General features: G+C 53.9%; 2 protein-coding genes across 2 annotated transcripts in view; one reads left to right on the top strand and one right to left on the bottom strand.

The window, feature by feature from the left end:
• Window positions 1–5,907, bottom strand: part of VOLCADRAFT_117744 (uncharacterized protein) — a gene marked incomplete at both ends in the record, with an annotated part of 12,139 nt that extends 6,232 nt beyond the window's left edge. Inside the window, 8 exons of the mRNA XM_002951024.1 lie at window positions 21–207; window positions 951–1,048; window positions 1,547–1,636; window positions 2,307–2,553; window positions 3,124–3,329; window positions 3,972–4,094; window positions 4,435–4,787; window positions 5,583–5,907. Coding sequence (XP_002951070.1) covers window positions 21–207; window positions 951–1,048; window positions 1,547–1,636; window positions 2,307–2,553; window positions 3,124–3,329; window positions 3,972–4,094; window positions 4,435–4,787; window positions 5,583–5,907 — 1,629 coding nt within the window. The remainder of the gene's footprint in view (window positions 1–20; window positions 208–950; window positions 1,049–1,546; window positions 1,637–2,306; window positions 2,554–3,123; window positions 3,330–3,971; window positions 4,095–4,434; window positions 4,788–5,582) is intronic.
• A 264-nt stretch (window positions 5,908–6,171) lies between these two features.
• The window catches only part of VOLCADRAFT_91502 (uncharacterized protein), a gene marked incomplete at both ends in the record, with an annotated part of 11,441 nt that continues 4,418 nt past the window's right edge, over window positions 6,172–13,194 (top strand). The window contains 11 exons of the mRNA XM_002950928.1: window positions 6,172–6,185; window positions 7,541–7,751; window positions 7,913–8,075; window positions 8,125–8,355; window positions 8,482–8,789; window positions 8,878–9,125; window positions 9,957–10,038; window positions 10,264–10,397; window positions 10,953–11,102; window positions 12,722–12,860; window positions 13,141–13,151. Coding sequence (XP_002950974.1) covers window positions 6,172–6,185; window positions 7,541–7,751; window positions 7,913–8,075; window positions 8,125–8,355; window positions 8,482–8,789; window positions 8,878–9,125; window positions 9,957–10,038; window positions 10,264–10,397; window positions 10,953–11,102; window positions 12,722–12,860; window positions 13,141–13,151 — 1,691 coding nt within the window. The remainder of the gene's footprint in view (window positions 6,186–7,540; window positions 7,752–7,912; window positions 8,076–8,124; window positions 8,356–8,481; window positions 8,790–8,877; window positions 9,126–9,956; window positions 10,039–10,263; window positions 10,398–10,952; window positions 11,103–12,721; window positions 12,861–13,140; window positions 13,152–13,194) is intronic.

Genomic DNA, 13,194 nt, shown 5'->3' on the forward strand with positions numbered 1-13,194 from the left:
ATACACGTTCACAGTCGCACCTCCCGCGCCGCCATCCTCAACATAAAGCCCAACGTCAGCTGCAGGGCCGGCAAGAGGCCAACCGCCGCCGCATCCGCGCGATGAGAGGTCCGGGAAGCGGACGAGGATGGGGAGGAGGTGTACGACGAGGACACCGCCGCCGCCGCCGGTCCCCCCGCCACCACGGGGAGGTCCCTTTCGATCAGCCTGAGGGAAGGTGGGGGTGGAGGGGAGGGTGGGGGGGGAGACGAACCACGAACGAGTGAAGCTGGGGGGGAGGGTGGGGGGGGGAGACGAACCACGAACGAGTGAAGCTGGGGGGGAGGGTGGGGGGGGGAGACGAACCACGAACGAGTGAAGCTGGGGGGGAGGGTGGAGGGGGAGACGAACCACGAACGAGTGAAGCTGGGGGGGAGGGTGGGGGGGGGGAGACGAACCACAGACGAGTAATGCTGATACTATGGATAGACAATAGATAGACGGGTACTCTTTCAAGGATAGACAGATACAGACGGGGGGGGAGGGGGGAAGACACGGGGGGAGCGAATACGTGTGGGGGTTGTGGGGTGGGGGTGTAAGGGGGGATGTGTGTATGTATGTGAGTACATGTATGTATGTGTTTGCGTGCGCATGTATGTGAGTGTGTGCGAGTTAAATCAAGTCATGATGAAACACACTGACAAATTGAGGCAAGACAAAATGAGAAACCTACAGACAGACAGACAGACGGACGGACAAGGAGTCACACCCCTTTCTTCCCCCCTCCCACTTCCATGTCTCTCCCCTACCCTACCCCTCTTGCCCCTCTCGCCGCTCTCTCCCCTCTTCCCCCTCTCGCCCCTCTTCCACCTCTCTCCCCCTTTCCGTCTTCGCCGGCAGTTCATCCCCTTTTTCCGTTACACGATTTCCCCCTCTTCTACCCCTTCCCCGCCCACCCCGCGCCCATTCACCTTACTGCCCAGGACAGTTTCGTGTGTGTATTCACCAGAGGGTCGGTCCTGACCGCTTGAAGCATCGTGTTGAGGCACGACTGGTTGAGCGGCATCAGCTGTTTGGAGGGGGAGGGGGAGGGGGAGGGGGGAAGGTGAGGAACCAGATCAGGTGAGGGAGGGGGGGTGCGGGAGGGGGGGATGAGGGATGACCTGCAGTGTGTTTTACATAGGTTGCAGGTCGACGCTGAGCAGCAAAATACAAGGCCGGCCTGGGGGCGAGGGGTAAAACGGGGGATACTGTACGACAGTTTTTTTTGTGTGTTTGAAGGCAAGAAAACACAGCCAAACTGGAGAGGACTTGAAAATATCTATATATCTTTTTACATAGATATATAGACATATATAATTCACATAAATATGTGTATGTATGCATTTTGGGGAGTGCGGTAATCCGTAATATGAGCCTGGAACGAGGGGCAGAGCAGCTCTTCCCTTGATGCAGCCAAAGATGCAGTCAAACATCAGATCCGGGCCATTGCTTCGGACACACATGCTCCAGCACGTATTGTCAGTACAGCAGTGTACGACAAGATAGCAAAAAGTACGTTCCGTACCTGTTGCACCATCTGCTGCCGTACGGCCAGCAGCCGCTGCGCCAGGCCCCGCCGGAAGGGCGGGTCCAGGAGGGCCCGCTTACCGTACAACTGTCGTATCACGTACGAGAGGACGACATACAAACAGGAAAACAGGACGGCATGAAAGACGCGGCAAAAGGCGTCAGGCAGCTGACGAGGACGACTGGACATACATACAAACAACGAGGAGGAAGAGGAGACCGAAAGAGGGAAGAAATGCAAGAAAAAAAAACCTAATTCTAAAAATTCTCAAAAAACAAAGATAACTCAACCGGGAAGAGGGTTTGCCAAAATCCAAAAAGCTGCAAAGATGCCAAAATGCAAATAAAGACGGTGGCTGGGCGGCGGACGTGTGGGCTGCCGCGCACCATCACGCACCAGCATACCCCGTTCCGTAGTACGGCACCTAGTTCGGGCCTTGGGAATTTCGGATTTCCCATCGGGCCCCCCAAATCCTTGTGGGTGGTCTCCCCCCCTCCGTCAAGAATAGCCCTAGCCTTTTCTCCAGATCCAAATCCAGATCCCAGGTCCGATCCCTGAAAACCCCCACTTCCCCCCCCCCCCCCACACACACACACTTCCATCGGGTTTTCCCTGCCTTTCCACTCCCCCTGTTTCGCATATGATCTCCCCACACGCCCAAACCCCAAGATTCCCCCGCCGAGCCCCTCCCCCCCACCACACCGCTACAACCCCTCTCCGAACCCCTCCCCCCCTCCCCCCATACACACACGCACACCTCAATCAGCAGCTCATATTGCTGCCGCTTAAACGTAAGGCCCATGGCGGGGGCAGCGGCCGCCAGCACCTCCGCCGCGTTGAGCAACTCCGACAGACCCATGGGTCCGCCGCCACCCGCTGCCGAGCCGGAGCCGCCGGTTTGCGAGAAAGCTGCTGCTGCGTCGGGCGACGAGGCGTCTTGCCGGTTTCTCGCCCTTGACATCATCGCCGCAACTTCCCGTTGAAGCTCCTCGCGTCGATACAGTCTGCGGATGGGTCCGAGAGTGCGGGTACGTAAGAAAATGTGTACAAAAGAAAATGTTTTGGGAAGACGTTTTGGGAAACAGAAGAAAATGTACGAATTTTACGTACGGGAATATGGGGAAAATGTGCAACGCGCAAACCACCCGATCGAGATCCATTAGTCGGTGTGCCCCAACTGGTTGGACAGGGAGATGTCAATTTAAATAATAAAAATTTCGCACCGCAGGCCAATCGGAAAATCCGTATTCGCGCAGATCCGAGCGTGCTTTACCACCCGGGGGGGGATGAACACGGATTTCAACAACCCACAAGTCACTGACCCGGATGTACAGATAAGAGATACACCTCTCAATAATCATCATCATCATCATCATCATCACCACCACCACCACCAGCACCTCCATCATCATCACCACCATCATCATCATCATGCGATACTTCAACGGACTGCAGCAACCCTCTCTTAGACACGAAACCCGCTGGATAAGGGTGGTGATATGCCCCCCACGTGTGGACGTCCGCCCCAACACCCCATCCCCTCCTCCCCGCCCCAACCAAAACCGCCACTCAACCGCCAAAGGACCTCCATGGCTCGGTCAATGATCTGCTGGTCTAGACGGTACGGCGCAGCTACAGCTCCCGGGGCCGGCGGCGGGGATGAAGCTACAGCGCCGCCAGTTGCGTGATGTTGTTGCTGCTGCTGCTGTTGCTGTTCCCGATGCTCCACCGCAGCCGTTACGCGGCCTTCCTCGAGCCAGGCGACCAGCATGCGGATAGCCTGAGGGCGGGCGGGGTGGGGGGGAGGAGGGAAGACATAATAAAAAGGAGAGGAATAATGAGTACGTACATATGCATACATAGGCAGGCGGCTGGCAGAGGTTAAGGCCTGACTTCTGCACCTGGCCGACCCGGGTTCAAATCCGCCTGCCGGCTCCTCGGGTGTTTGAGGAGTGTTGAAATGGGAGGTGGCCCCCCATCATATGGATGATGTAGGACGTGATAAAATCAACTTGCGAGCTGACCAGGAACTAAGTTGATGCGCCGTTGATCCGCTAGATTTGGTTGGATGCTGGTGGTGAGTTGCTGAACCCAACGAATACATTCTGAAGTCGGATGGGGTGACGGATTAGGGTGCCGGTGAGCAGGGACTGCCCGGGAAAGGGGCCACTGGCGAAGTTAACCACCCTGTAACAACATACATATACATACATACATGCTAGGGTTTGGCACTACTGGTAACGCGCGACCATTGCCCCCGGGAGATCCCGGGATCGATACCCGTTAGGGTCAAAAACCCTTCCGATGGTGGAAGGCATTGCGCCCCTAGTTGATGGACGGTGGTGACCTGGGATAAAGTTAACCTGCGAGCCGACCAGCCATCCACTCATCCCATCGCATCCAACCGCAGCCGGCCACGTACCTGGGAGTTGGTCGTGTGCGCTACAGCCTCCGCCGCGGAAGCACTGCTACTGCTGCTGCTGCCGCTGCCCCCTCCATCGTGAGGGGCAGATGCGGCCATGGTGGCCGTTGACCCGCTGTTGACCTGCATAGGACGGCGCGGGGGTAACACGAACCACTGGCGAGTGAAGCAGATACCAGAAATATACGGAGAAGACGTCCAGGAGAAGACAAAAGCGAGGCGAGGGATTAAAACCTCAATAAAACCCGCATTATAAAACCCGGTGAGGCAGCACAGCGGTAAATCCACACCATTTCCCCAGTCATTTCTTCTGGAACTAGGGATACATTCGGAAGCCCACAATCGCGCAAAGGATGTGTAGCGCCATCTCACACGGTGCGCAGTAGCAGTAGCAGTAGCAGCAGCAGGAGGTGAAAGAACGGTGCTGCTTCCTGACGTACTGTGAGCTCCTTGTCTTGCTTACCAGTTGAAAGAAACGGCGTTGAAACTCGCGGGCGTGTGGCGATAGCGGTTGCTGCCGACGGGCAACGGGAGGTGGCGTACGAGTAGAGGTGGCGACAGCGGCAGCGGCCGCCTGTCGGTCGGCGGCCGCTGCCGCCTCGGCGGCGACGGCGGCAGCCGCCGCGGCTGCCGCAGAGACCGCCGCCGCGCCGGCGGCCGGCGGTGAGCTGTGCACGCAGCGACGGAGCGGTCCGCTGAAGCCAGTGACTGCCGCCGCCGTCGCCGTCGCCGTCGCTGCCGTCGCCAGCGGCGGCGACCAGGCGGACGCAGACGTTGATGATGCTACCGCCGGTAATAGGCGCCAAGTTGCCAGGCCTGTGACAGAGGCGAATATCGTTGGGTTCATGTTCAAATAAACGCCCACATAAACGCCCACCCATGGCAAGTGAGAGAGCCCTCTTTCGAGTGCTTTGCAACGCAAGGGGGAAGTGAAGGGTAGGTGAATGTGGCACCCTGGCGGGTTACGACCACCAGTGCCTGGTGTCAACCAGCAGGTTGATCATCTAGTCAAATCACTCTGTTGTTACTACTTGTTGGGTCTTTGGGGATTTAGGGTTTCGCCGTACATCGTGAAAACACACACGCCATCATGCGCCCCACGGGCAAGTCCCCGGAGACCTGAGCTGCGGGTAAAAACACAGGGGAAAAGCTTCCGAGCACGTCAAACCCCCCTGTAAGGGGGAGGACGTGTCCATGGCGGTAAAAAGGGCGTTCGTAGGACACACGCACATACATACATATATACATATATATACACGCTACATCGCGTCCCATATCGTGAAAACACATTCTGCTGAACAACCCGCCTTATCACATCCTGGAGGTGAGAGGGGTGTGGGGCCATTGATGTTGGTTATAGAGGCGCTGAGGTGGGGGATGCCTCGAGGATAGAAGAGGGGATAGGGGGGTTCCGGGAGGCTGGAGTAAGCCCTGAAACCGTGTCCCACAAGCCGCGGCGGGGGACGAGAAGGGATGTGGACGCGCGGAGGCAGCCAGGTTCCCCAACCCCTAGCCAGCTCTGTAACTTGGGCGGCAATGCGTTTATAGAAGCAATTCATCATTTTATGCATCTGAAAGAGCCGCGCGGTCAAAGGTACTGTGGCTCCTCACCTGCCAAAGCGCCAGTGACGGATGAAGGGCGATGGCGCAGCCGTGAGCATGCAGTCGCCGAGGTAATCGCCGAGGAGCTGCTGCAATTGCAGACTGACGTTTCATGAAATTTGCAAACAAGGTTGCTGGGCTCCGGAGAAGGACGACCATCCGCTGCTGGCTTGGCTGATGCAGTCGCATCCGCATGAACGAGTTCGATCTGAGAGCGTCCTGTTGATTCTAAACTGATGCCGGACGCAGCGCCCTTCCATGCCGCAGCCGACACGAAGTGACAGACTCCACATCCAAAAGCCGTATGGCGAGCAACAACCAAATGAGAAATCATTACTCAATTGTGCAGTTCTGGTGGTTTTCCGACTGCTTACTGCAAAGCGTGGTTAACGCGAGCTCCGTTACGCATTTCGACCCTAACTCTTGTGTCTACCGTGAACATGCTGCTTTTCGCATAAACATCCAAGCAGACGTCGATAACCACAACCTAACGAAGAGTGGTCCAAAGCGGCCCGCAGTGCGTGTAGAACGCTCCGAAACCTTGGTCGTTGACGTCCCAAGGTTTTGAATTAGTTTGTATGAAATCGCTGGCATTTGCATGATTAAGGCCAGGTAAATCGATGTAAATTTATCCTCGGGTGAGAGAAGGGCAGGCCCTCGCATAAGTGACAACCAGAGCGCAGTGACAACCTATCATTTCTACCCCCAATCTCAAGCCTTTCTTCCATTGCCGACCACTACCCACCTACCACCTACCCACCTACCTACCCACCCTATCCAACACTCAGACATGAAATCGTTACCACATCTCTTTTGCTAATTGCTTCGACCTCACTTTGCATCAGTCCGCTACACAGAGCCAGGCCCTCTTGTAACTTTACTCTGCGTGGTGCGTCGTGCACCTACTGCTGACACAGCGGCACAGCTATTTGCACCATACATTTTCTGGCGGGTTTGTCCGATTTGGGTTGGTCCCGAGATTCATGATCCTCATGATCTCACAGTCCTGTGGCGCCTCGCTTTCGGCTCTGTTGTTACATTGTTCCCTGCTGCACAACTTGTTCCTAATCAGTACTAGAAAAAGTGAGAAATATTTACAGCAATGAAGTCTATTACGCAGAATTTTTACGTTTTTGTGGGGCCGTGTGACTTTGCCTCGCGCCTCGGCTCTTCGCGCGCTCCTCGTGACATACCTCGGATGTTTTGACTGAAACCCCACGGACAACCGATTTTATGATGTGATCATGGTAATGATGAACTCCATGACACGGACACATTTGCGTCCAAAGGGGGCCTTTTGTACGATGTGAACATTCGAAGCGGTCCGCCTGGCTGAGGGCCCATATCCCAAGGATCTGTAGCACTCAAGGCGACAACCAGAAATTTCAAGCCGTAAACCAATCATCAACGAACGTAATCTTAACCGAAGCGAAGAGCAGTTTCAAACCTGATAACGGTTGTTCTCGCTAGCTTGAACTTTTCAGCCTGCCAACGAGCGACTCGAAGGGCTGTACGGCACGGCCAACGCGAGAGCCCAAAACATTTTTACGGTATTTTACTTCATCGACCTCTTAAGATACTGGGAGTCTTCTATAAACAGCAAGCCGTTCATTGTGGACAGTTGTAGGTTGCTTTATCTGCAACATTTTGCGTAATAAGGAGAGCTTGTAGCGTCTGGCGAGCTGTCCGGACCTCTCCACGGTTGACAGTTCGACCTCTATTGAGGCTCGGGCGAGCGCAAATTCTCCAAGTCGAGGACATAAGCGCTCAGGTATGTCTCAAGTAGCAGAGCTCCTTTCTGATTTGTCTGCGGTGTTTGTTCCCCCACCGCTTGCCTGGGTTCATACCCAGGAGCGCGCGCACTTCCCCGCCTACAGACAGCTTTAGCATACAAGCAAACTTCGCCTGATCGAAAAGATACAGAGGAATACCTCTTCTTCCGTCAGCTGTCTTTCCTGCAAACGCAGCCGCAGTTCGTTCTTCCTCCATCGCCGGTCATCGCCGCGGCCGCCGCCGCGCAACGTTTCTCCTCTCATAGACATTTTAGAATCACAACGCCCCACAGCCGATCCAGATGCCGCACTACTATATTCGTATTCTAGACCAGATGACGCAAAATTCTCTGCCCTTTCTTTGGATCTTTACACGCCTCTCCAAGCTCTGCGATTTTTCCTCGAAGTCCAGGCTCCCACATGCTGGGGTGATTTAAAGCTAGAATTATTGCGGTGCTTCAGCGCTAATCGTAAACGCTAGACGACGATATTCTTATTTGTATCACCTCCACTTTCCAAACTATCCGCCACCATTGTCCTTGTTGTCATCCCTCCCCTCGTCTTCAGGCTCCGGCGGTGTCTCTTTACATCTGCGATACATTAATACGTATGCGGTTGATCTCTATCATATGCAGCCAGATGTCACAACAAACAGCCAGATTTTTCCCCATATCCCATAACCAGTCTCTAGTGCAGTGCACGGCCAGCTGGCCCAATGGCTCTACTCTTCGTGAGTCTGGAGCCCACTGTTATAACCCCCCCCCCACACACACACACAGCCACGACCCCATCTAGCGTCGACACTTTCAACATCGTTTGTATATGTTCAAATTTGTTGAATAATGTGGCGCTCATCACGGTCATCATCACAATTATGACCAAGACCTCTCGCCCCTTTTCCTTTCGCCATGTCGTTCTCACCTCCTTGAACTTTGCTGTGCGTTGCTTTGCTGTGCTGTGCCGCGAGCTGGCTGCCGTACATCCCCTCTCGGCTGCATGCGCAACATCACGTGCATACTCTGAAAACGTACACATGCACAGGCGAGAGTGCGCACTACCTTCCAACTCCCAACTCCCAACTCCCATTTTAAGCTTCCCTTCGCTTCCCTTTCGCTATTCCTCTCCCACTCAACCAGGCGATAAGAACCCGGCACGGGCACCGGCTCTGGCAATTGAAACCTTCAAAAAGAACGGAGCCTGCAAGAGTGTGCGAAAAACCCAGTTCAGCTTTTCCCTTACCGTAAACCTATTATTGTATATCGACAACCTTTTAAGTAACCGCATCACGTGCCAAGGTACGAGGCAGGAGAGGGAGTATGCCCGCCGCAACGGCTTTTTCAACGATAGCGACAGCGGTGACGGCGGCGGGAGTGGCAGCTGCGAAACCCGCTTCGGCCTCCGCAAGCGAGCAGTCTCCGCAGCCACAGCAGCAGCCTGTGGACCCGTGGGTCAGTGACGGCGGCAGCGGCGCTGCCGCCGCCACACGCACCGCCCATGGCGTCGCGACTCGCGGGACAATTCCATCTGCGCAGCCGTTAGGACCCTGCGAGACTGTCGTACAGCTGCCGCCCGCGGACCCACGGGTCAGTCGCGCCATGCTGCCACGAGACTACGACCGACGCGCGTGGCTGCTGCTGGCGCGGATGGCACTTTCTGTCGTACTTTTCGCCGTTTTGACGTCGGCAGCGGTGACGATAGTGGTTTCACTTGTGGGCGTACGGCAGCTGCTTGTGCTGCTGGCGGCAGCGGAGGCGGCATTCGCGGTGTACTTCCGCCAGAGGTACGACACACGCTGCGCTAAAAAAAAGCTAACTTAAAACGTAAAACGGTAAATTCCTCCACGGCCCCGACCCCGGCCCCGACCCCGGTCCCCGATAACGGATGGTGCCCGGCGAATTTTGCAAAAGGTGAAAACTATTAAAATTTATCATTTTCAGGCGAAAGGGGATTTTGTTTTCTCTGACCTATAGGCTATCCGTCTTATCTCTGGTATCTGCTTGATTCGCCAGTGTTTCTCGCGTTATCCCTCCCCGGACGAGGCATGGGTGTATATGTACTTAGGCCATGGGAAGGATTCGATTATCGATAGCGACCTGACCCACTACTGACGCGCGCCCCGCGATATATCCGCGATATCGTCGGAGTAAAGAAAGTTGACCCCGGCAGGGAAAGCAATCGTCATTAAAGTAGGCCAAGAGGGGAGCTACATACGATACACATCATTTCGCATGTGGGAATGATCAGAGCGATGTGTTTACTTTGGGGGTCATGTACCTTGACTTGCCGAGAGTCCCTCCTCCCACCCTTGGATTAGAAATCCTATAAACAATACAGAGAAGATGGTCTAGTGTAATTTTATTTTATCCTTAACACCACTCTCAACATCCAAACCCTCAACCCCTCGAAGATCTGTGAACGCTTTAATAACCACGTCTAAAATGTCACCGAATGCCGGGTTTAAAACCCTAAGATTACAGTGACACGCAACCTTACGGCGGCCCAACCCCCCCACTGGTCAGTTCTGCTCCTTGGCAGTAGCTAGCTTCACTCCTTCGTGGTTCGTCTTCTCGCGTTACCCCCCCCCCCCCGAACCCCTGGCTCGGGCTATCAGGTACTCCGCCCTCAACTCCCAGCCAATCAAACACGCCCCCGAGTCACATGATCCGCTGAGGGCCTTCAACCGCCTACTCGAGGTGTGAAGGGGGAGGGAAGGGGCTGTCTGTAGGTGCACATGTATGTATGTGTGTATACATGTATGTATGTATGTATGCATGTGCTGTGTGTATTGTGTATTGTGTCCCGGCCCCTCTGCCTCCCGCGTCCACGCCGCGAATTCCCCCTAGCCTTATCTCGCTTGCGCGAAAAACCCCTCACACCTCTCCCCCTCCCCCTCCCCCTCACCCGTCATGGGTCCCTAGTTGGCGAGCAACTCGTCGTACAATATTGACGTACACGACTACTTGTCGTCCTGGTTTTGTGGAGCTGACCCCGGCACAATCCGCCAGGGCAACCTCGCCGACCTCATTGCGTACGGCTTCTGGTACAAGCGCAGGTACGACAATGTACGACAGAAATATTATCTGGCTAAGGGTCAGTCGGAGGGTTCAGGATTTTGTTTTCGATGTTCGCTGATCTTCCGCTTTCCGTACTCCCCTCTTCCTTACCCCCCGACCATTCTAGACACCTTTTCAAAGCTTGCGTTCGTACGCTTCAACAAAATAGGTCCGGAAATAAAAATCCGGAAATAAATCGGAAATAAAAGTGAATTCAAATTTTTGTCGAGATGATCAAGACCGGGTTACCCTGGTCAGGGGTTATCTGGCGGCCTTGGATGAGGCCCTGCTAAGAGGCTGAGACTGATACCTGGGATACCTTGGCAATTAATCATCATAAATATATTAATTAATATTAATAATTCTCAACATTCTCTTGCATTTTCTTTTCATTTCAGCGTATGCGGAGTACGATTCGTGCACCTTACTACTAAGATAACGACGCACATGTACGTACACACAAAACACACATTGTTTTTCCACCAAAAACACGCAGACGTACATATATACATTACATACATACTGACATATGGACGCACACGTGCCCCCCACAGGGGGGAGATGGAGTCCGAGGGCCAGGGGCCCCTGCTCTGGGACTGTGTATCGAAGATGCAGTCTTCCCTGGGTTTCTCCCTTCCCGCGGGCTACACCCACGGATTGCAAGTCATGACGCATCTGTGGGAGCCGCTAAGGGTGTGGTACAGGTACGACAGGGGTTGTCGTACAGACTAGACGGTGACTGTCGTGCTGGTGTCGTACATGCACGACAATGGGTTTGATCTCTAGAAGCGGTTTAAAGTTGGGTTGTCTACACTAAAACCGCCCCAAAGCCAGTACATAATATGTTTACCAACAACTGGAATAGCTGTTGCAAAGCTAGTAATAACAGTTGCGATAAATACAGTGCGATAAATACATTAAAAAATTATAGAGATAAGAGTTAGATATGGATATGTTAACTACCTGAGTAGTTGTACGACAACCTGGCTAAACCAAGTTGTGGTACCAACGGACCACAGTACAGCTACTTAAGCTACAAGCGCGAAAAAGTTTTTTTGGCTTGCCTCTGTGTTTCATCGATTTAAAACTGTTCTTGTGGATAGGTTTTATGTTTATTTCAGATCACAAAGATCTTTTGGAGGGCAGCCTTTGTTTGGTAGATGTTTGGTGGGTAGAGACGCAGCGGATGCTAGGGAAGAGGCGAAGGGGAGGGAGAGAAAGAAGAGCTGTTAGAGAATACCAAAATGATTTTAAAAGATGATACAATACTCGTAATATTTTAAAAAAACATAATTACAGGAAATGTTGAGCAAGGTTAGGTCAGGTCAGGCCCTCCCGGGGAAATATTTTGAAAAACCCAACAAAACTAATTGAACGATGCAAATTCTACCCACCACCTATACCACCTATAAATATTCGTACATTAATATTCGTACATTACGTACACCATTCCGACACGCGCAATGTATTCAGTCCCAGGATGCAGAAGTTTGGTTGGGTGTGTCTGTTCGTATGTGTGTGTTTTGTGCGTACGACTTTATGCGTATCGGTATCTTACCTCTGTATACCTTTATATCTGCACATACACTCAGGCCGTTGCTGGCGTACGGCATTACGGAGGTTTTAGCGCTGCTTTGTCGTACGTTGCTACTGGCGATGGGCTGCACCCTGAGTTCCATTCACACCGACCAAACTGGAAATATGATGGTGGCGATGGTGGGTCTCAAAAGCTACAAAACACACAACCATCGTCAAATCGAGAGGGGGAAGGAGCAGCAGCAGCAGCATCAACAGCTGCCGTACAAGGGTAGTGATGGCGGCGACAATGACGGATGCAACGGCACCAGTACGGGCGGCGGCAACACCCGTAACGGCAACGGTAACGGTAACGGTTGCAGCACGGCGCCGGTTGTACTGCTGCACGGTGTGGGCCTTGGGCTGCTGCCGTACATCAACTTGATGAGGTACGTCCGCGACATGGATATGGTATGGGTCTGGGGCTTGGGGCGCGTTTAGGTTTTCTGTTTAATTTATTTTTCCTCCTCCTTAAAGTCGGATGTGCATCTTAGGTTTTCCTTTCCCACCTCCTTTCCTTCCTGGGGGGGGAGGGGTTTGGAGCCCGAGGGGGAAAACTCCCTAGCAATGCTTTTATCCTAAAAACCCTTAAAACCCTAAAAAACCTCGTTCCCGGGGAAAACAAAGCCGCTGCTCCCGAAACGTCGCCATCGCGCTGCACCCTCCCTCCCTCGTTCCACCCGCACATTACCCGCACGCACACGCACACGGACGCACACACACATACATACACATACACACAAAAAAGGTGTTTGGTGGCTGCGGATCTTCCCGTGGTGGCGGTGGAGTACAAGCACGTGTCGATGAGGTTGTGCTCCATCATTCCCTCCGCGGACGACATTGCGGCGGCGGTAATGGGCCTTATGGACCGATTGGAAATGGAACAGGTGGGTGTGTGTGTACATGTGTATGTGTGTACGTGTGCGTGTGTTTCGTGTGTTTAGGTTCCTGTGTATGTTTGTATGTAAGTATGTGTGTGTGCATGTGCGCGCGACGGTTGGGTTAGGATTATGTGTTCCTTGCTGCGGGTGTTTCTCCCCGCCCCTAAAAAACCCTAAAACCCTAAAACCCTAACCTCCCCCCCCCTCCGGTGGCCTTCGCGGCCCTGTGGGCTCAATATTCCCGCACACGCCCCCAACGTCCCCCACCCCCCACCCACCCTGGCAGCACCTTCACTCGTTCGTGGTTCGTCTTTCCCCACCCCACCCCACCCCACCCCAC

Source organism: Volvox carteri, assembly GCF_000143455.1.
Source record: "Volvox carteri f. nagariensis unplaced genomic scaffold VOLCAscaffold_21, whole genome shotgun sequence".
Taxonomy (NCBI): Eukaryota; Viridiplantae; Chlorophyta; class Chlorophyceae; order Chlamydomonadales; family Volvocaceae; genus Volvox; species Volvox carteri.